At 39.2% G+C, this 21274-nt stretch overlaps 1 protein-coding gene and 1 long non-coding RNA gene across 10 annotated transcripts in view; one reads left to right on the forward strand and one right to left on the reverse strand.

Moving 5' to 3' along the window:
• Window positions 1-12295, reverse strand: part of NFIB (nuclear factor I B) — a 278673-nt gene extending 266378 nt beyond the window's left edge. For 8 of the 9 annotated variants that reach the window (XR_014163929.1, XM_081894288.1, XM_081894295.1 and 5 more), the window contains exon 1: window positions 12177-12287. Coding sequence is in view for 8 of the 9 variants with exons in the window: in XM_081894288.1 (XP_081750414.1) it covers window positions 12177-12272 (96 nt within the window). In the remaining variant the exon portion in view is untranslated. Of the gene's footprint in view, window positions 1-12176 lie in introns of all 9 variants that reach the window. The other variant, XM_081894286.1, reaches the window with a different exon arrangement.
• Window positions 12296-12302: 7 nt separating this feature from the next.
• On the forward strand, window positions 12303-13829 carry LOC309360475. Its single transcript, XR_014164185.1, has 3 exons — window positions 12303-12429; window positions 13139-13171; window positions 13770-13829. It is a non-coding gene; the product is annotated as an uncharacterized lncRNA (long non-coding RNA).
• The last annotated feature ends 7445 nt before the right edge of the window (window positions 13830-21274 follow it).

The following is a 21274-nucleotide window of genomic DNA, read 5'->3' on the forward strand; positions in this document are numbered from 1 at the left end:
GAAAACCTTTACATTGTCTAAACTCCTTAGTGTATTAGTCACCCTATCTTTTACACATTTTAAGCTCTTTGTCATTATAGGAGAAATCATCTGCTACACACTTGCCTTAAGCAAAAGCAGTTCATAATCTTTGCCCTTAATCTCTCTTTCAGTTTCTTCCAATTAGAAACAATCTTTCCCCAATACTTTAATTAATACTTAAACATTAAAATATTAGGCATTATGGAATAAATCATCTGTTGGATGCTTGCATCCAGAAAAACTGGGCTCATAAGCTCTTGTCCTTAATCTTTCTTTCAATTTTCTTCCATTAAAAAAAAAAAAAATCTTGTCTCAATACTCTAATTAATGCAAATGATATTCGTGATTAGTTAGTATTATGCTAATCTGGGTCCAGAATTTACCTAAATCTGCATGGTGTTGTCTGAGAACCAGATTGCTTTGGGTTTCTTAGTAAAATTACATTAGCCTGCCAGCTGTACAAAACAACATGATAGAGTAAAAATCCAAGCAAATAATCAAGATTACATTAGTTTTGTTTCTTAATGAACAACTGTTTGCATTAGGGATTACATACAAATTATGGTTTTCCTCTCTGTGCCGAGGCAGCCAGGCATCTGTTAATAGGCTTCTTTTTTTCCCTGACTTCTCTAAATAGATTGAAGAGTGCTAAGGCAGCGAGAGAAGAGTCTAATATTTCATGTAATTGAATTTGTTCCATTACAAAGCAATCATCACTCTGAGGGCCACTGCTAAATCTTGAATTTCTCCCTTCAACTGCTCTGTGGAACACAGAGAATATAGTAGTGAATATTTTAAGGAAGGAACCAATCACTCTTCTCCTCTTATTACACAGGAACAGATTACATACCTACCTGTTGGCCGTTACACCTGTGCACTTGCGAATTCCTGCCATTTGTCAGAGAAGGAATGTCACTAATAAACATTATACATGGGGATGTCTAACTTACACCTAAAAGCCCTTTTAGCAAGGAGCCTGCAGAACGCAGCCCTGGATAAAATGCAAACTCTTCCTCCGTCCTACAGAAATTATGTGCAGTTTACATATGCAGAACCCTTGGTCATCTCAGTAAGTATTAAACAAATAGTAAACACTTTTTAGAATTTAACACAAATACTTCTAAACACATGTGTGGCCTTTTTTTTCTTTTCTTTTTTTGCACTATCCATTTACTGTTCAACAGCCTGATTCAATCCTGCCCTGGTTTCATTTTGAACACCAGTAACATGCCTGTTGTTATTTTCTGCTTGATTTAATTATTTTTCCTGTGTACAGGTCTACTCATTCTTCCATGCGCTAATCTCATCTGCAGAACTCACACTGTGACAGCTCATTACTGCTAGTAAAATGTAGGACGCTGATAGGGGAAAAAAGCCCTCCGTCCTTCCCAGTATTTTTGTCATTGTACATCCAGACACTCTGTTTGTGAGATATAAGTAAAAAAAGTTAAATGCAAATCAATCCGCAGACTACAGAATAGTTAAAGGCTGATAAATCTCACAGCACATGTTGAACAAGGGCAGCAAAACAAAGAAGCGAAACTTTAGAACACTTTTTTTTTTAATGTGGCAGCTCCTATTCAGAAATGTATCAAATCTTTTCTTTTTTTAAAGTGCCGAATATCTGAAGTGCTGCAAAGGAACAGAAGTCCCACCTGTGGAGGAATTTAATAAACCACGAGGCAGATTTTAGCACAGGGAAGCAAACTGGAGAACAAGCTAAATAGTTTGTGACTTTTCAAAAGGCAACTTCAGCGATCGCAACCTCAGGAATACAACAAATCAGTCTGATTTAATTTGAGGACTTAGTAGGCTATCAGGAATCATAATTTATTTATTCTGCTTCTTGTAATTTTAATTTTTCGTGACCAGGGAAGAAAGACACTCACTGCTTTCTCACAATTCAAGCTATCTTCTAATTTTCACATGCTGGTTCTCTTTTAGTAACATTCTAAAAGTATGTTATGCCTTTCACTGCCCAGATACTGTTAGTTACACTTCCAGTTTTGTGCCATAGCATCAGATGAGAACCAGAACATGCTGCCATGCTGATATGCTTTAAAATTAATGAAAATATTCATATGGAATTCAGCAACATCAGGCGTCAAACTCAACCAACCCAAATGCAACATTATGAAAGCTTCATTACTCTGAAAAGTATGCTAAAATTAAAATAAAAAATGACAAATTCTTCCCTTCATTTCTGGAATTTTGATATCTGCCTAGTACTCCTCTGTGAACTTGCTCATTAAAAAGCAATTGCATAAAACATTTTCCACTAGATCTAAGTGCCTAACGTGACCAGATCTCTCAGAAGCTGCAAAGCGCTTCTGATAAGACGTTTCAACTGTGCTCAGTTAAATGTTATCTGTTAACTCTGCTCTATCCCGTTCCCCCTTTGTTATCATTATTGTTTTTATTTAAACCACTCCATGAATCAAGAACTTGTACGTTGACCACTAATAATGAACCATATGTTGTAGATTATTACTGCAAATTTATTGTGCTATTTTTGTGATGTACAAATAACATGAGAAGACCTGGTCTATTTATTTGTATAATTTTATTATCATTATGACCCCTGGTTAAAAAACCCAATCTGCAAAGTGTAAAACAACAGATGAAAAGAATGAAAAATCAAAGAGAGTATCTGTTCTATTAAGGCAAGCACATTAAAAATAATTCCTGTTCTACTCATTGTAGCATTTAAGACTGTACTGTACAAACTAAAAGTCTTGCCAGCCTAGCTTACTTATGAAAGCACAGTAATAATAATATATTACTGTACTGTACTGCTTTGTTTATATGCCAGCCAGCAAAAGGCCTATCTCACATCTGTATTTTGGACTCCAAAGATCAATGGAATAAATGAATTCCAATTTGGCTTCTAGTCACTAAAAACTAACACATGCCATCATTATTCACATATGCACCCTTTAACATGTATAATTCAGTTCATTGGATAAAGTTAATATGTAAACCTGTGGGCTTTTAAAAACATGCTTTATATACCCAAAGATCATTACACTGTGCTTTTTTTATTTAAGCCATCACTGCAACAATAAATAATTCCACCATGGCTGTTAGCAACATGTCCCAAAAGAGCTAGATGTAAATTTTTCTAATGGCTACTTTCTGAACTACTTATTATATTGTGTAAGCTAGATGGTAAAGCCTTAGCCCAATGGTTTCTTCTTCCATGGTATAGTTAGGGGACTTGAAATGTGAGAGTCTTCATTCCACTGTGCTACATTCCCTAAGATTTCCTGCAAATGAAACACCATGAAGGGGAGCAACGGCCATGTTCACACGAGAAAAAAATGTTGGCAGCTTGATCTGAGGACCAAAGAGGACTCTCCCTGAAAGTTTCAGGAGGACAGTAGAATTGGTGTGGCAGGGGTAGGGGGAGAGACCCAAGAACTTTCATTACTGGCCCTGGAAATCAATGCTAGCTGAGAAGAAGAAAAAGTATGGAGAAATCAACATACAAGGCCCAGAGCATTTAACCCAGCCCTAACTGAAATGGATATAGAACATTAAAACAAAAGATTGAAGCAGACATTTCAATGGATCAGTGTATCTCAATACACTAATTCAACAGGTTGGGGCTATGCCCACAGAAATATGATTTCAGATCCTGGGATACATGCAATAAGAATCATGAAAACAGATGCCAGTTCCACAGTTCTACAATCCCACTCACAGCGGCCTTTCTCCGTGCACTTTTGTGAATTGGTGCTACTTTTGCCAAGCCCAAACAGCTTTCACACACCCCACTTAAATAGCAAGTCCGTCATGCAGCATTGCAAGCGCCTATTGAAAACCCCTCACATTTCAAAAGACGTTTGCCATGCAGCACAGAGACATAGCTGTCAACTTTTCCCTTTTCTTGTGAGGAATCCTATTCAGAATAAGGGAATTTCCATTTAAAAAGGGGACATGTTGACAGCTATGCACAGAGAGTAGATGCTACATAAATGGAAGTTCAGAGTTCCCTTGGGCATGCAAAAGTAGCTATGCCATTCTTTCGATCCTGGTCATATCTTGGAATTTTACTTACTTTGATGTTGAGAAAATGCAAAAACAAGCCCAGACTAGTTATTAAATCCTTGCACAGAGATCTTGTGTCATCTTCCAAACTGTACCTATCTGAGGAAGGTCTTCATAGACGTTGACTATGTTTATGTATATGTATCAGCAGAGATTAGTTGCTGTCATATTAAATCTAGCACCCCAACTGTTTAGAACTTTTAAAACACAAAACAATCAAAGCGACTCCCTGTCGTTGGCTGAATACTAAAGAAGGTTGAGCAGCATGGAGAGAGGTCAAGGCAGACTAGATTTAGACACAAAGGCACCATTGATCAGAGAATTTCATATATTGGTAATTTCAGGCATACCTGGCCAGGTCATGAAGCTGTACTAAATGTGTGTGTGTGTGTGTGTGTGTGTGTGTGTGAGAGAGAGAGAGAGAGAGAGAGAGAGAGAACAATACAATCTGGTTGTTTACCTAGCAAGAGTCCACCAAAATGAATGAGAAAAACATAGCTTTTGCCCTGTTATTGCAAGGTTGGGGAATGTGTGGCTGTCTCTGTTCTGTTGGACTATAAATCTCAACATCTCTGAGTATTGGCGGTGCTGGAAGGGGCTGATGGAAGTTGGAGTCCACCAATATCAGGGGTGGTGGTTAGCTTCCAAATTGCTGCATTATTGCGTTTCAGCCAAATGTACTGAAAAAATTAAGGCAGTTTTGCAATGTCAGGTTCAATTGTTCTTAATATATATGGTAAAGGTAAGGGACCCCTGACAGTTAAGTCCAGTCATGAACAACTCTGGGGTTGTGGCACTCATCTCGCTTTACAGGCCGAGGGAGCCGGCATTTGTCTGCTTCCACAGACAGTTTTTCTGGGTCATGTGGCCAGCATGACTAAGCCAATTCTGGCGAAGCCAGAGCAGCACACAGAAACACTGTTTACCTTCCTGCTGGAGCAGTACCGATTTATCTACTTGCACTGCTGTGCTTTTGAACTGCTAGGTTGGCAGGAGCTGGGACCGAACAACGGGAGCTCACCCCGTCGCCAGGCCTCGAACCGCCAACCTTCCGATCAGCAAGTCCAAGCAGCACAGTGGTTTAAACCACAGTGCCACCAGTGTCTCTTAATACATATGGAAACATAAAATTGGTGTTTGTTATTGATCATATTACATCATTCCATCCTCAAACCCTGTAGATTGGTGTTGTGATTGCTGAGACTTCTGGCCATGTCAAGAAATAATGCGGTTTCCACAAACATGGGGAATGAGCCCCATTTCCCCCCCAGCTGCATCCCCACCCCCCACTCAGATGTGGCTCTGGGGGAATATCTCCCCAAACCTTCAAAAGTGATTTTTCAGGCATCATTGAGCTATCAAAAGAAAGGGGAGCAAAAATGTGTGCAGGTAGCCCTTTGGATTGTGGTCATTCTGGAGAAGGGAAAACTTTAAGAAACAGAGCCTATTAAAATTAATTCAATCAAGACTTTTGCCTAGTTTCTGAAAGCAAAAAACAAAACAAAAAAAGACAAGGAAGGCAATTTCTCTGTACTGCACTTCGGCCCTTTGATAACAATAGGATGTTAAAAACACACAAGAGTATGCTGGACTGTTGCCAGACTATGTAATACAACTGAAGTGAATGGCAAGATGCCATTGTCTAGCAGTTCTTTAAAGGTTTTCCAGCTTTCACTTGCAACTGAAAGAATATTGCTCTAGAGAACCATGAGGGACATTTGACATGCAACTATATAGTGGTAGGAGCTTCTCATTAAAAAAAATGTCACCAAGGTAAACTTACCTCCAAACTTACCACCAAGGTAAGCTTACCTCCTACCTTACTAGCTTACATGGCAATGTATCCTTTCTCTGTCACTTTTTTCATAGCATAACCTCTGGTATGCAAGCTGTACAGGGTGCATCTGCAGCCAAACCTTATACGCTACTGAAAGAGAAGTAGCAATGTTCAGGATCAGGCCCATCAGCCCAAACCTGTGCTGGTACATCCTTCCATCCCTATGTTGGGATATGTTCGGCATATCCATCAACACCACTGAATCAGCACATTGGGAAATTGTCGTTATTATTATTATTTCTTGCATTTGTTACTTGTTTTTCTTACCAAGTAACTCAATGTAACTTACAACCCCTTCCATGGCAAAGCGACACAACATCTTCTGAGGCTAGGGCCACCATCACAGTTGCCCCACACTCAGAGGGGCTCCAGAACAGAGCCCAAAGAAAGCAAGCCCAACAGAGACTTCATCTCAGAGTATTGTGGAAGAACGATGTCAATCAACATTTGATGATATCCTTCAACCGTTCAACAATAGAAAGTGTCTGCATCACTGTGTGGTACGCTGGTTTGACATCAACTGATAGGAAGTGCCTACAGAGGGTGGTGAATACAGCACAAGATATTATGAGCTGTCCCGTGAATCCGCTGGATGAAATAGCGGAAGAACGTTGCCTCAGGAGAGTGAGGAAAATTCTCAGAGATGATTCACACCCTGGCCGGCACTTTCTTGATCTCCTGCCCTCAGGCAGAAGATAGAGAAGCCTGATTAGTCGCACCAACAGGGTAAAGAACAGCTTCTATCCGTGGGCTGTTAGGCTGCTGAATGAAAAGATAACAACAGGGCAACTGACTTTTGGGTTTGGTGGGTGTGCGTCAGTAAACGAGAGGAATTAAGACTAAGAGAGCTGAGTGCATGTGTAATCTCACTGTATACAAGTTGTACAAGTGACAATAAAGTATTTCAACATTGCTCCAGAGCTGTTGCCATATGTAAAGGTGTAACAGGATCTAACAGTTTAAAGATAAGGATGGCAAGGTGTGCAGCTGTGAACTTGGAGCGGGATCCTGTTTTAGCTGCTACGGTACAAGCTTTGGTTGCAATTAAAGCAGGAGATAGGATTGGGTTGCCCAGGGAAACATTCTAAAGGAGCTGATAGGATATTTCCAAGTGCAGAGCTCAGTTGTATATTAAGTTATGATTTGTTTGTTTGTATAAGACGTACAACTGAATGGAGGACTGCTTCAGTGCTGTGAACAAATGCAATGCTGTATTATTAAATGTGAACTCTATGTGAAGTTTTTATCTGAGAAATCAACCCGAAAGGTCTGAAATCAAGACCATAGTGATTGAATTACTGAAACAGTGTGAATAGTCCTTCATTTGTAAATATAATGCTAGTTAAACAGTAATATGGCAATGCTGACATTATTTTAAAAATCTGCACCAACTTTCTTCTGGGTTTTCAAGACTTTTAAATAAGTATCTCACATTCAGAAGGTGTTACGAGATAGGCATTATAAGTTTTCACCATAGTACTTGCTATTTGTTTTCCATATGAATTTTGTTTAACATTCATATGTGCCATTCGTTTCACATATGAATTGTGTTTAACATTACACGTTTCCAAACTTTCATTGAGCATGTATTATGCAAAATTAAGAGCTATATGCAGACTTTTAAAAGACAGTATAAACTTGTAACAGACAGTATCATCCAATAGATACTATATGCTAACTGAAAAGATTAGTAAACTGGAAAAAAGTCCAATTTTTACATTTGTAGCAAGAAGTATCATCAATGTTGGTAGACTAAGGGCAGACTGAAACAAACCCAATTATGAAGATAACTTTTTCGTCCTTCCGAGCACTATCAAACATGATCAAGCACAAAAATGCTTAACTGTGGCAGGATTGTTCCCATACATTTTAAAATCATAACGAACAGGGAAGCCGCCATGTCCATATTTTATGTTGGAATTGGACAAATGTAGCAACATAAAGTTTCTACATTCCATTTCCTTAACGAAGCAAGAAATACAAGGAGACATAGGACTGCAGTTCCTAAATTAGCTTAGAAACAAGAGGTAGCTCTGTATCAGAAAGGATGAAAGTTGATTTATGATATTCCACCTGTCTACAAGAACCAAGTCTAAAGAACATCTGTGAATGCCACAGGTACATACAGACATATACTTTCCTATGTAAGGAGACCCCCTTTGGTTGGTGTTGCATTACGGCCTAACACAGGTTTACTTGAAGGTAAGTCGCACTGAGTTCAAAGTACTTCCTCTCTCATTGGTGTGTACAGGATTGCTGCCCTAATCTGATTACAAAGCAACCAAGTACAGTTGTTAATGAAGAAGAATCATAAGCCTCAATAAACCAAAGTATTTGCTGCATCTGAAATGCCAAACCCAATTCATTTACTTAACGGTGGTTTATAACAGGAACAAGTGTTCTGATTAAGACAGATACACAAAAGTAGAAATAGTTCTATTATACAGAAACAAATGCCTCTTTTGAAAATTATATGATATGTTTGGGATGCTAATGAGCAGCTCACAAATACTGCTGTAGTTTACCCCTTCTAACCTCTACATTTACAGAAGATCCTCCTTGATGGTATCTTCAACATTATAGATCCATTTGCTTTTAAATCAATTATGTCGCAAATCTATTGAAAACAAAAGTTTCGTTAGCACAGTGAACGCTGGACTTGTGGTGCTCTGAAAACAAAGCAAGCAAACGGTTGAAATCTGTGGAGATATATGGCAGGGCAAGAGTGGCCTGCTGGAACTCCTGCTATTAGTATTTCCATGAAAGCAAAAATCAAAGTTAATCTGGGCAAAATATTTAGGTAGTCTCCTTTATTTCATTAAGTTGAAAGTAGCATGTGACAAGTTGCATTAACACAAACAGCCCACAACACAGCGTATGATTACATTACATTTTTGATAACTAAAGCCTGAAAGACCAATATGGGCACAATTTCTTTCAAAACATTTGCTTACTAAATGAAAAAAAATGAAAATTAGGTGGTACAGCATCTCAGAGATTACTGTCCATACTTTACTACAGCTTCAGAACTTTAGCTTTGATTATAACCTAGTTTTTAATATTAATAAGACATACTTTTTACACAAGCCAAATTGCAAATATTGAGCTTGAAACCCAAAATGTGCCTAAACTTCCCTCCTTATATAAACTAGATTACCATAAGTACGAAAAGAAACTGTTCATAATAAACACCATTCAAATATTTTCTTCAATTTAAGACCAAACTGAAAAAAGCATTAGATGAATGCAGATCATAAATATAATATTTTTGCAACAGGATAAGAAATCTATCTGATCATTAAGTAGTGGCCCAGGGTTTAATAAATTATTTCCCTCAATATCTACTTAAAAGTACAGGCACTTTTAAAGATTATTTAAAGTCCCTTTTCTTTGTGCTCACTTTTTTAGACTTTTCCACAAGTCTTACAATTTGCACTATTCAAAAATGAACAATATTTTAATAGGAGAAAACCTACATATTTTTCTAAACTCTCCACCTAATAAATGCTTACAAGGAGGAAAAAACAATTGTAAACACTTCAATGATGTTGTAAACATTGTAGTGATCCTGTAAATTTTATCTTTAAAGTGACAATTCTTATCTACCTTATCTACTCGGAAATAAACCCCAGCTAAACATGTATAGGAAGGGAGCCTGAAATGAACAGAGAGAGACTAAAAAGAATGAAAAATTTAAGCATACGAAATATCAAGAGATATGCAAACAAGTATGTGACTGTGATACTCTTTATCATCAGAGTCCATATTCACTGATGGACCCTTCAAAAATGTAAGTAACTTCTTAAAAGACATTTAAAGCATGGTGCCATGAAATTCAATGGGATGACATCAGTGTAAACAAATAGAAAATCTCCCTCTGGCAGTCTGTTTTAAACACATTCACTTTGAAGGGAATGCTTCAAATGGAACAAATAAATTTGCCTACAATCACAGCTTTAAACCGAACCCTAATAATATAAGTCAAAAACGTTTCAATGAGACTTCCTTCCAAGCAGCCAACATAGAATTATTCATTTCCCACAAGATAATAATCTAAGCCACACAGGAAAACACAACATTTCAAGTGTTCTCTGAAAATACAGTGCAGTTTATTTATATCCCTGATAAGTCATTGCATGAACATTACATACCTAAACTTTTCAATGTGAGCAATTGCTACTTACGGAAGATGGTGCAGTTACAAAAGTTTCATCACTGATTCGGTAGTTAACACATAAACCTTATACATGAAGAGAAGGAACTCATTTAAAGTTTATTACTTAAATGTACATATCTGATAAGAAGAGAAGCCTTAAGCCGACAATACCACTTTTTTTTTACAATATCCTTGGATAACAAACTAAAGGAAGCACAGTTATATTAATTATCTGTATTTTAAAGATTACACTAATAAAATACTCATGAGTGAAAGTATTGATTTTCTTTTAACAATGCCAGCTTACTGGAAAGCTGTCCTTAAAGAAACCTTTCTTAAAACATAGGCATATTACTTTTTCAATAAAATCTGTGAACATGCAGTAATTTAATTAAACCTGTCACAACATACATTTTATAATACCATCCTCTGCACAGTGTTGCGCTACTTTAATGGCTCATTTAAATAACGAGCGAACACACGCACCGTGCACCAAATTCTGATTAAAGCGTACAACAGCAATCTGTTACCACCAAGTACTAATGCCAAATTAAAAAACATAGACTCACAAAAACCACTTTTTAATCACTGACTCCCTTTCTTTTGTGCAACTAAATTGACGTGATCACTCAGCGTACAAGGGCTCAACAAGTCGAAATAGTTCCCTTCCCTCTGTGAAAAATTCACAGCAAAAAAACAAAACAAAAAACAAAACAACAACGCGCAGCAAACATCCTTTAGATGAAAATACTCCCTGAGTATGTAACCTCCTCAGAAGGCACATAGCAAGAATCACCTTTTGGGGGGAGGAAAAATAAATAAAAGAAGCATAAAGTCCTTGGAAAGTGGTTTGGTGCAGGAAAGCACTAGGAATCAGGGAGCTGCCTTCTGTCCAGACTCTGGGACGTGCTGTCCATTGGCGCTCCTCATACCCACCGGCCATGAATAAAGTGTCTATTGTCTCTGCACTGTACTAATTGTGAAAAAACAGCCCATGCAGTAAGCATAATAATTATCCAGACAAACAAGCAAAGGCAATCAAGGAGGGAATGAAAGGAGTAAAAAAATACACGGACAGACAAAGCAACTCAGGAATGAAATTAATATTCATAATGAAAGGTTTTGCCGGCAGAAGGTCTTCATTCATAGCATGGCTATTTCATACAAGGGGCTATTGTCTAGTCAACAAAATGAGCATATGAATAAAATTTCATGAAAACGCTGGTGAAGAGAAAAGCTTTTCTTTCCCAAAGTGCTCCGTTGCTGGTCCCCAGTATTTTGTTCAGAGAAACTTTCAAACAGTTCCTCTCAGTAACATTTTAAAAGTTGCCTCTCCCTGGGTTCTCCCTTCTCTTTTTGTTTTGTTTCTTTCCTTCAGTTGCAGCTGTACAAATATGATTATTTTTTTAAAGCCATGCTCGCCCAAACAAAGAAGAATTGGACTTAATATGCATAGCTTCATTAACTAAATTTAATTATGCCAAGCGGCATATTAATCAGTAGTTGCTCTAGTTACTGTATTCATTGAAAGGGAGGAGGAAATTAAGGGAAATGTGGGGGGGGGCGGACAATTGCATACTGATTAGGAAGCAGCTCGCAACGTGATACAATGCACTTTCCAAAGAATTATTCAGAAAGAAACAGAATAAATAGGCAGATTGCTCTGTTTTAGGACCAACTCAAGAACAATTAGTCAAGAACATGATGACATTGTTGCTTTCTTTCCCCACCGTCACTGCTTCTAGGTCTACATTCTCACACCCAGCCAGCCTGGGCACAAAGTAAAATTGACATTTTGTGGGGATTTTTGTTGTTGTTGTTTAGTTTCTTTAAAGAAAAGGAACGGGGGTTAAACCCTTCCTCCTGCTCCCACTGAATTTCTAAAAAGGCTGCCTGTGACCCCAACCACAATAGAAGAGAAACCTTATCTAACATGCTATGATGCTTCAGGACTCCACAGACGCACTGCAACTTGCAGTTGGAAGTTTCTGCGCCTGGATGTGAACTTTATAAACACGTGCATTGCAACAATGAAGGAGGAGTTCAAAAAGAGAAGGGAGGAAAAAAAAATCTTTCGGGAAGGAAAAAAAAAATGTTATCACGCCAACTTACCATCCACCAAGTCCTAGCTGACATGTCATAACATAGCTGCCATTTTATGGAGCTGTCCGACGCCTTCCCTGCCATTACGCTGTCAGCAACCTTCATCTGATGCAACTCAATGGAAGATAAGATACCTAATCAAGAAAACATCAGCAGTGGCTTGCAGGGCTACATGTAGGCCAATCCTTATCACACTGCATCATGGGAAAAGCTCCTTTATTCGCAAGAACTCCAACCTCACAGATATAAAGACAAGGATCAGGTTTTGTTGCTTGCGTGTTAGGGTGTGTGTGTGTGTGTGTGTGTGTGTCTGAAGGGATCGGTGAAACGAGCGAACATTCCTTGTGTATCATGTGTACAAGACTTAAGTATTTTTCAAGTGGGCGGCTAAATGCTTTGCTGGGCAATGTAGGCTAAAGTTTATTTGCATTCTTTTTCTGTTGTATATTGTTTGACAAGCTCCATGCCTAGCTTTGAGACCAAAAGAAATTGAGGGGGGGAGCTATAACTGCTGAGAATTAATATCTCCCCGACAAAGACATAATGGTTTCATTCACACAATCAGAGCACAGTTCAAATGTGTATGTATATCCAGTCTCTCTCTCTCTCTCTCTCTCTCTCTCTCTCTCTCTCTCTCTCTCTCTCTCTCACACACACACACACACACACACACACACACACACAGGGTGGGGGGACATAGGTAGTAGCTGCAGATGAAGTTGCCAAAGGCTACAAACCCTATTAACATGCTAGACATATGGAAACAGTTTTAACTCTTTGCGACCCATGTTTAAACAAGAGACCAGGAGGCTGGGATGAAATAAATCTGCATAAAGATAGGAGGTGCAGTCAACACTTCAAGTTAGGGAAGGGGCAGGGCACTGGCAGGCTGTGTTGAGTTTCTGCACATTCCCTCCTCGAGAACTCCTGAACTGCTCATAATGAAGCTGCATTGTCTTCATTCCAAACAGGTCCTGTCCGATGAAAGATATGCCCAGGAAAAGGTTTGTTTGCTTTGTTTGGCCCTTTATACATTTATATCATCTCCCAGCCCCGGGCAATTTCCAGGGCTTAATCTGAGCTCAGAAGCGCTTCACTGTTTTCAATAGCAGCAAATGAAGTCAAGCACAGTGCTTCTGAACATGTGTTGATTACCACTGATTAACCCATAATCCCATGATATTAGAAGGCACAAAATGTCATTTCCAAGACAGGCATGAGCCTCAGCACTCTTTCTATAAAAAAGACACTTACTTTTCATCATCTGTGCAGCACTCTTTGCATTCACTGAAAAAGTTATCTTTATTTCTGTTAAAGAGCATGTGCCACTTTTCTTCCAATTGTAAACTACAAAGATTTTAAAAACAACTTAAACTGTTAACTTTCAACAAAGGCAATCAGCTGATCCACATTGTGTGTGACAGGGCTTCACTTCCTTGCCTATTCCCATAACTAACTGAAACAGGACAGTTAGAAAAATATGCAAATATATACAAATTTACTGGCACAGAATTTTGGTATATATTTTTGCAGCCTTGATTTATTATTACAGCCTTGATTTATATCTTCTTTCCATTAAAGAATTTGTTAGTTGCATTACAGGAAAGATCACATTGTGCTGGAAACATCCAGGAAAAGAAAGGTTCAATGAAATGGAAGCGAGACTTGAAAAGTGAATTCTTGAAAGAAGAAAAGACGAAAGGTAGAATAAATATTTCTGTTGTGCTGTACTTCAGACTTACTGTTCACAAGAAAAATATGAAGAATTTTATGGCACAGATCATGTTTGTTTCAGCATGGGCCATATGAAACCCAAAGATCCCAAATCTCCTAATGCCATGTTCAAAGCTATGTTAACAAACAAACAAACAAAAACAAACAAACAAAAAACCCTCTTTCCTTGATTAAGTGTTGAAAATTCACATGTGCGATATTTTATATTAAAGAATCACAAGAATATAGAATATCACTTTATGTATGAAGTACATCAGTATAAACTATTGTTGCAATTTGCACACACTTTTGACACTACTGATCCCTGCATGGATACCTTTTGCAAGCTGCTGTTAATCTGGTTTTTCAATCCATGTAAGGATTTTAGCATGTCAGGTTGACAAATAATTTTTTTCCATCATTTTCTGGCCTTCAAGGAGAATATTTTTTCAATTTCCATCTTTAAAATAAATATCTTATTTGTAGTGCCATCCTTCTGACATTTTGAGCTACTATTCCATTTAAAGGCCCCAACTGGTGTTTTTTAAATAATAAATAGCAGCAGCAACAACAACAACAACAATAAAGTAACAGTTATACATGATCAAGGGTTTTCTCATCTTTAAAATATGTAATTTCTTAAATTCTTGCAAATCCACTGTTACACTGCATTAGAACTTAAATGGTGTAAACATTTTAGCATTATTCAGGATAGGGAGAAAAGCTTTATTAAAATAAGTACACATTTCAGGGAAAGTCCCAATAGAAATTCCTAATATGCAAAATTAGCAATAAAGATGATAAATGCCACAAGATATTGCAAGATACAAAAGTCTAACTGAATTTGTGCTAAATCTGTTGAAAACATTTCTAATCAGATTCCACTCATTTTGCCTATTTTAGAACACACTGACAAAATCCAATATGTTGACCTGAATTTTATCTGAAGCAACCTGACAGTTTACCTGAAATCACAAGCGGAAGCAGTGAATAAAGAAGAATGAAATTCCCCTTGACAGCTATCTGCCAGGAAACAGCTGAGTATCAACTGGTAAAGACCACAGTGCATTTAGTCTCTCCCTATCAAGAACTCACCATGCAAGTAATGTGGTAGTAAAAGTAAACTGATGGTAAAAAGCAACACTTGATTCCTGCCTTCATTATGCCGGACAATATTTCTTTAACCCAGGCTTCCTCAATCTCGGCCCTCCAGATGTTTTTGGCCTACAACTCCCATGATCCCTAGCTAGCAGGACCAGTGGTCAGTGATGATAGGAATTGTAGTCTCAAAACATCTGGAGGGCCGAGGTTGAGGAAGCCTGCTTTAACCGGTGAAGAACTATAGTGGGGAGATCTCCAAACTGGTTCACCTAATAGGAACATAGGTGCAGCCAAAGCTGAACTAATAAGCAGGACTCTCCACTCACCTGATTCCCACATCATGGAAACCTTGGTTGTACAGTTTTCAGGAGAGGTCATTACAGAGGTTTTCAAAAGCCAGTTAAGTCTCACTTGTGTGGGTTTTCTGTATGTGTAAATCAAAGCAATTGAGCAGAGGCGGTTAGATGACCAGGGCTGCCCTCACTGCATTACCAGTGCTGAGTTTTTAATCAGCGCTCTCGCAATTTTATCCAAAATGTACTGTATACTTTATACTGTATCTTATACTTTGTTGTAAAATGCCACTGTTCAATCGTCCAACTCTACTTTTCTATGAGTCTCAAACCAGCATCATGTAGATCAGAGCCCTTAAGCCATTCCTAATTTGTCACTAGGTGCTATTCACTTTTTTGTGATTTAAATATGTTACTTAAGTTACAAGGTTGCCTTTGTTTCCTTTGCTGAAGGTACTGTTCTGTGCAAGAATATTCAAAAATGATGTGAACTTGGCTTTCTTAGTTATTCTTAATGGCCACTGGTGAGCGACTAGGGATTTAGCAAAGCGAATTTCAGGTGGAATCCTAGGCACACCTGAAGTTTTCTGAAGACAAGCCCCACCAGACACAGTAGGGCAAAGATCCAAAACAAACCTGCAATATTCTTGGACAATATTTTCATGAGAGCAAGGAATCTCTTCCCAACCTTTGGAAGGCGAGAGCAAGTGTGTGATCAGCAGTTTGAGACCTATTTTTCACTTTGAAGTTAGAGAATGAGAGACAGTTGGGAGATTTAAAGCTGGAATTTATCTGAACTGGAATGAAGGTCCAAATAGTTGCTTGGAGGTTGGAGGCAAAACCAGCAATTTGCTGTCTTTTAGTTGCCTATTTTCTCCCGATTTGTTACCAATGGGTAAATAATATTTATAAATTAGTAAATGTTTGTATTTGCTGTTACAAAGATACCTTTAGTTTTCAGTGCTTTGACATCCAACATCCAAAGAAAACAGAACTCAAGGAAGTACTGTATGGAGTGTGTTACAATATAATTAAAACCAAGTTACATTTTCTTTCCTACCTTTCCAGATCCCCTTTGAAGCAGAGAGTGAAGATAGTAAGTTTTCTAGCATACCAAGCTTAAAGACTGAAGTTGCAAGGTCCAAACATTTTCCTTGGGAAATTTGCTCCTTTTTGAAAGCAATAAAGGAACAAGTAGCTTGCTCCATAGTAAGGGGAAGAAGCAAACTACCTTCCTGGCAAATTGCTGCTTGTATCCTCTCCCACTTTCCCCTTCCTCTGGACCCCCTGGGAAACTCAACAGACCTGCTGCACCTGGAACTAGGTAGGGAAAATACAACTGAATATAACCCAGCTGTAGTCAGCCTGAGGAAGCACCATCCACCTTGGGCCTGGACAGAAAAAGCAAGCCTAGAGTGAGAGACGAGGATGATGTTCACTGTCCCCAGGAACTCTTCTCATTGTGATACGTTTGCAGGTGAGCTGAGTTTGGACCCTGGGTTAGAACCCAGTGTCTGAGAGGGAGGACATGGTTGTCTTTTGCTGCTTTGGTTTTTTGTACCCTACTTAGAAATATTTTTAGTATATTAAGCAGTATAGAAATCAAAGCAATCAATTGCTTTGAAGCTCTAAAGTACTGAAGCTAATTTTCTAATGAATGAAGATAGAATGTGGCAGCTAGACTGGTGAATGGGAGTGGCCGCTGAGACCATATAACACCGGTCCTGAAAGACCTACATCGGCTCCCAGTCTGTTTCCGGGCACAATTCAAAATGTTGGTGCTGACCTTTAAAGCCCTAGACGGCCTCGGCCTAGTATACCTGAAGGAGCGTCTCCACCCCTATCGTTCAGCCAGGACACTGAGGCCCAGATCCAAGGGCCTTCTCATTGAAGGAAGTGAGGTTACAGGGAACCAGGCAGAGGGCCTTCTCAGTAGTGGCACCCGCCCTGTGGACCACCCTCCCATCAGATGTCAGGTAAATAAATAACTATTTGACTTTTAGAAGACATCTGAAGGCAGCCCTGTTTAGGGAAGTTTTTAATGTTTGATGTTTTATCACTATTATTATTATTATTATTATTCTGCCGGGAGTTGCCCAGAGTGGCTGGGGAAACCCATCTAGATGGGCAGGGGAAGAAGAAGAAGAAGGAGGAGGAGGAGGAGGAGGATTAATAATCACCTTGCAGCAATATTCTAATAGTGTAGATAACTTGTCCCCTATTTACCGGAAATGTATATTAATCTGGTGGATGGGTTCTGAAGGCCGTTTATCAGCAACCTCTTAAGCATCCATGAAGATGACACACACATCTTCACAAAGTCACATTTTGAGGGGTTTTTTAAGGATTTCCATTTATTTCAGAAAGTACCTCGGGTTGTATTCATTTTTGCTCACACAGAATTTCACTCATGCAATCTCTTTCTTCTCCTTTTCCTGTGTGTCCTCAGAATACACAGGGACAATGCAGGGCAGAGGAGAGGAGGAGAAAGTTCTATGGCACAATACATATTATACATATGATATGTAGTAAAATCAGCCTTCCGGCTTCACAACTCAACTGGAAGAAATATCATCAGACTGAAACCTACCACTTGCAGTGCTTATACGATGTTCAAAAAATATTTCAGAAGACAATCTTTTACTTGATTAGCACAATTACTTAACAGTTATTAAAGTGCTATGGGTGGCAGTGAGGCGTCAACAAAATTGGCCCGTTGCTCTTACAGAGAAACTTATCAAGCACTTATGGCCTATAAATAAACAACTGGAACATAATGATTTTATTGATATTTGGTGTGCACTTACTGTTTATGGGAATAAGAATAAGCCTAGTTTACAACTGCTGGCAATCTCTGGCAAAAGGTTATCCATTAACCTTTGCATTTTAGATTAGGGAGTGGGATGTTTGTATTACTTTTGTTTTTCAATAATTGGTATTGATTGGCTTGGTTTTTTGTTTGGCTTTTACAGTCTGATTTCATTGCCATTTTGCTGCCAAGGACTAATGTTTATTTCTGAGTACGATCCCCCCGTCCCCATCCTATATGGACTCATTTCCCACTGAACATAGTAAGGAAGGGCGGAGGGAGCCTAATCAATGCTGCTTTGTTCTCCTTTTTGTTTTTAGTGTTCTGAATACAAATTGACAATTATGTAGCTTTTTCAAAGTTACCGTCAAGTAATACAGAAAGGCCTTTTCTCTAGCCCAGCAAAAGTTCAGCATTTTAACGATCTCCCTCCGCCAACACAGCAACACAGGCCATCATAACACGGAGAGGAAATGCCAGACCATCCTACTTACTGAAATGTCATTTCCGTAAAGACATTGTAAATGGAAATTAATGTATTATTTCTAGCAGGATTTGCAAGTAGGCTTGACCATGGAGCTCATACAAAAACCCCCGACATGGTCAACTGTCTTGTCAAATAACAGCCATGCATTAAAAATATTTATTTAGTAGAACATAACAAAGGCAGAAATTTACACTAATTAAAAGTCCTCCCAACTGTCATAAAACAATAAAATAATGACCACCTCAGGCCTTTGACAAAACCAGTTGTCAGTCATGCCAGCATCAAGAAGACTTTGATCTTGGCGAATAAGAACGCCCAAGGGCAAGATGTTTGGAGGGTGGTTGTATTACAGTAACTAAATTAGGCTGCAATAATAACCTGGAATACAGTTTTTTTGGGGGGGAGAGCAAGCCTGTTTTCTTTAGTTCCAATAGGAGGTATTTCAGATGATTTAGGGAAAGCTGAATAAAGGAAAGAGGAAGTTATTCATAATGCGAGAAAGGGTGCTTGAGTTCTAATGTGGAAAAGATGTTACAAGTTTTATGTTCAGATTAAAAACACAATCATACTCAGAACATGGCTTCCCAATACACACACACACACACGTTAAAATCTATCTAAAATATTAACATTTGAATAAAAGTTCTGTATCTAAGGGGAAAATCTACTTGCAATGAAAGTTTCATTGTTCAAGTCTCAATGATAATAATAAGAATGGTAAATGAATTGTAGGGTATATTTCTCATCATCTTATATCCTGGATTTTTTTTTAAATATGTCCTATTTCGTTGTGAGCATAAAACTAAAGCAAACATTCCTCTTAAATATGTTTTAAATACATCCTTAAAACATTACTTTAAAATTATTTCAGATTCTATGTTTCCCACCAGTCTGGCTATGAGTGGGTGAGGAATTATGAAATGTAGAGGGTGACTATTAAGGTTAGAAACAAAAAGCTGATTTTGTCAGATGCTTTGGCTGAAGGAAGGGGCGGACGTTGGTAATATGGTGCACCTGCGGAGCTAGTAACTTGGAACTTGGCATAAACTACCTAAACTACCTGACGAGGTCCCCGACTTGTGTCAAATTTCAAGCTGAGCCAAATCCAACTATAGCAAGTGAAAAAATGATGGGAATTGATGCTGACATTTTTTAACAGGCATAGCATAGATTTCTTTCCAGGTTTGGTGAAAACTACCGATTTCCTTTACTTGGGCTCGTCAAGGAAGGCTATTTATTCTCCAGTGCTCTGCTGAAGTTCTGAGCAGTGGTTTCAAAACTTACTGAGGTTTTTCTCTCCTGTGGCAGCATTTACTGGCATAATAAGGCAGTGTGACTTTTGACTGGTATTTATTAAGACTGATGGGGACTGGCAGGAGGGGCAGCCAGAGTCAATGAGAGGCAAAGCCACCCCCTGATTGGTTGTTAAGTACGAAGACAGACTCAGGTTGGTGGGGCAGTGCGCTATTCTCCCGAACAGAACAGCATTCACAACTTCAGAAGGGAACGTTTTGCCAATCCTGAGTGGGGAGGGGGAGAGACTGATCCTGATAGCGTTTGGAGGCTGGTGATCCTGTGATGGTTGGTGTATATGTGTAAGTGAACACACATATGTTCGGGTGTTGCTTCTAGGTGAAGAAGGGTGTGTATGTGTGATGCTTCTGCAGGAGAGAAATTGGGGGAAATGACTGCATTGAAACTTAAGTAAACTGGAATTGGTGGGGGAAATTGAATGAGGGGGGTAAAATACAGGACCCCTAGTCGGTTAAGTCCAGTCAAATTCAACTATGGGGTGCGGCACTCATCTCTGTTTTCAGGCCGAGGGAGCCAGCATTTGTCCAGAGACAGATTTTCTTGTCATGTGGCCCACATGACTAAACCGCTTCTGGTGCAACAGGACACTGTGACGAGTGCCAGAGTGCATGGAAACGGCATTTACCTTCCCGCCGCAGCAGTACCTATTTATCCACTTGCACTGGTATGCTTTCGAACTGCTAGGTTGGCAGGAGCTGGGACAAAGCAATGGGAGCTCACCCTGTTGCATGGATTTGAACTGCCGACCTTCCGATTGGCAAGCTCAAGAGGCTCAGTGGTCTAGACCGCAGCACCACTTGTGCTCCCAGGGAAGGTAGGGAACATGGCACATGCCCGCAATCCCTGCTTCAAACTGTAGGTGGGTAGGGGCACCAAGCACATGACAATGTAACAATGAGCTGTAATGGCTGAATGACTTGAGCTACATTAAAGAAAGTCCCTGGTTCACATCTCAGCACTACCATGAATGCAGTGCTTTTCTCAGGGCCTCACTTCTCATCTGTAATATGGGGATAAATAATCTCAGAAAGAGATAATTATGTGGAGCACTTTCAGGGGTGCATCTTTGAGCAGCTGTTGATGCTTCATCATCTTGGTAGTGCCCACCTGGCACAAACATCTGGGAGCTGCTTCACTTTCAGTTGCCCACAACCTAGTATTGTTCTGGGTTATTGCAGGAAATTTGAAAGGAAAGTGGCTTACAGCTGCCACACAGATTGCAGAATAAGAATGGCAGCGATCCCTGCAAGGCTGTCTTAAGCATATGCAGCACTGGGGTGCAAAGATCCACCTGGCGGCCCCTCCCCCAAATTGTCCAGTCCCAGGCACAGAGGAGGGTGGAGCCGGCCAGCCGCCTCAGTGTCTTGCTGGCTCGGTTGCCCCTGAACTT

This window comes from Podarcis melisellensis (genome assembly GCF_964234715.1).
Source record: "Podarcis melisellensis genome assembly, chromosome: 17".
Lineage (NCBI taxonomy): Eukaryota > Metazoa > Chordata > Lepidosauria > Squamata > Lacertidae > Podarcis > Podarcis melisellensis.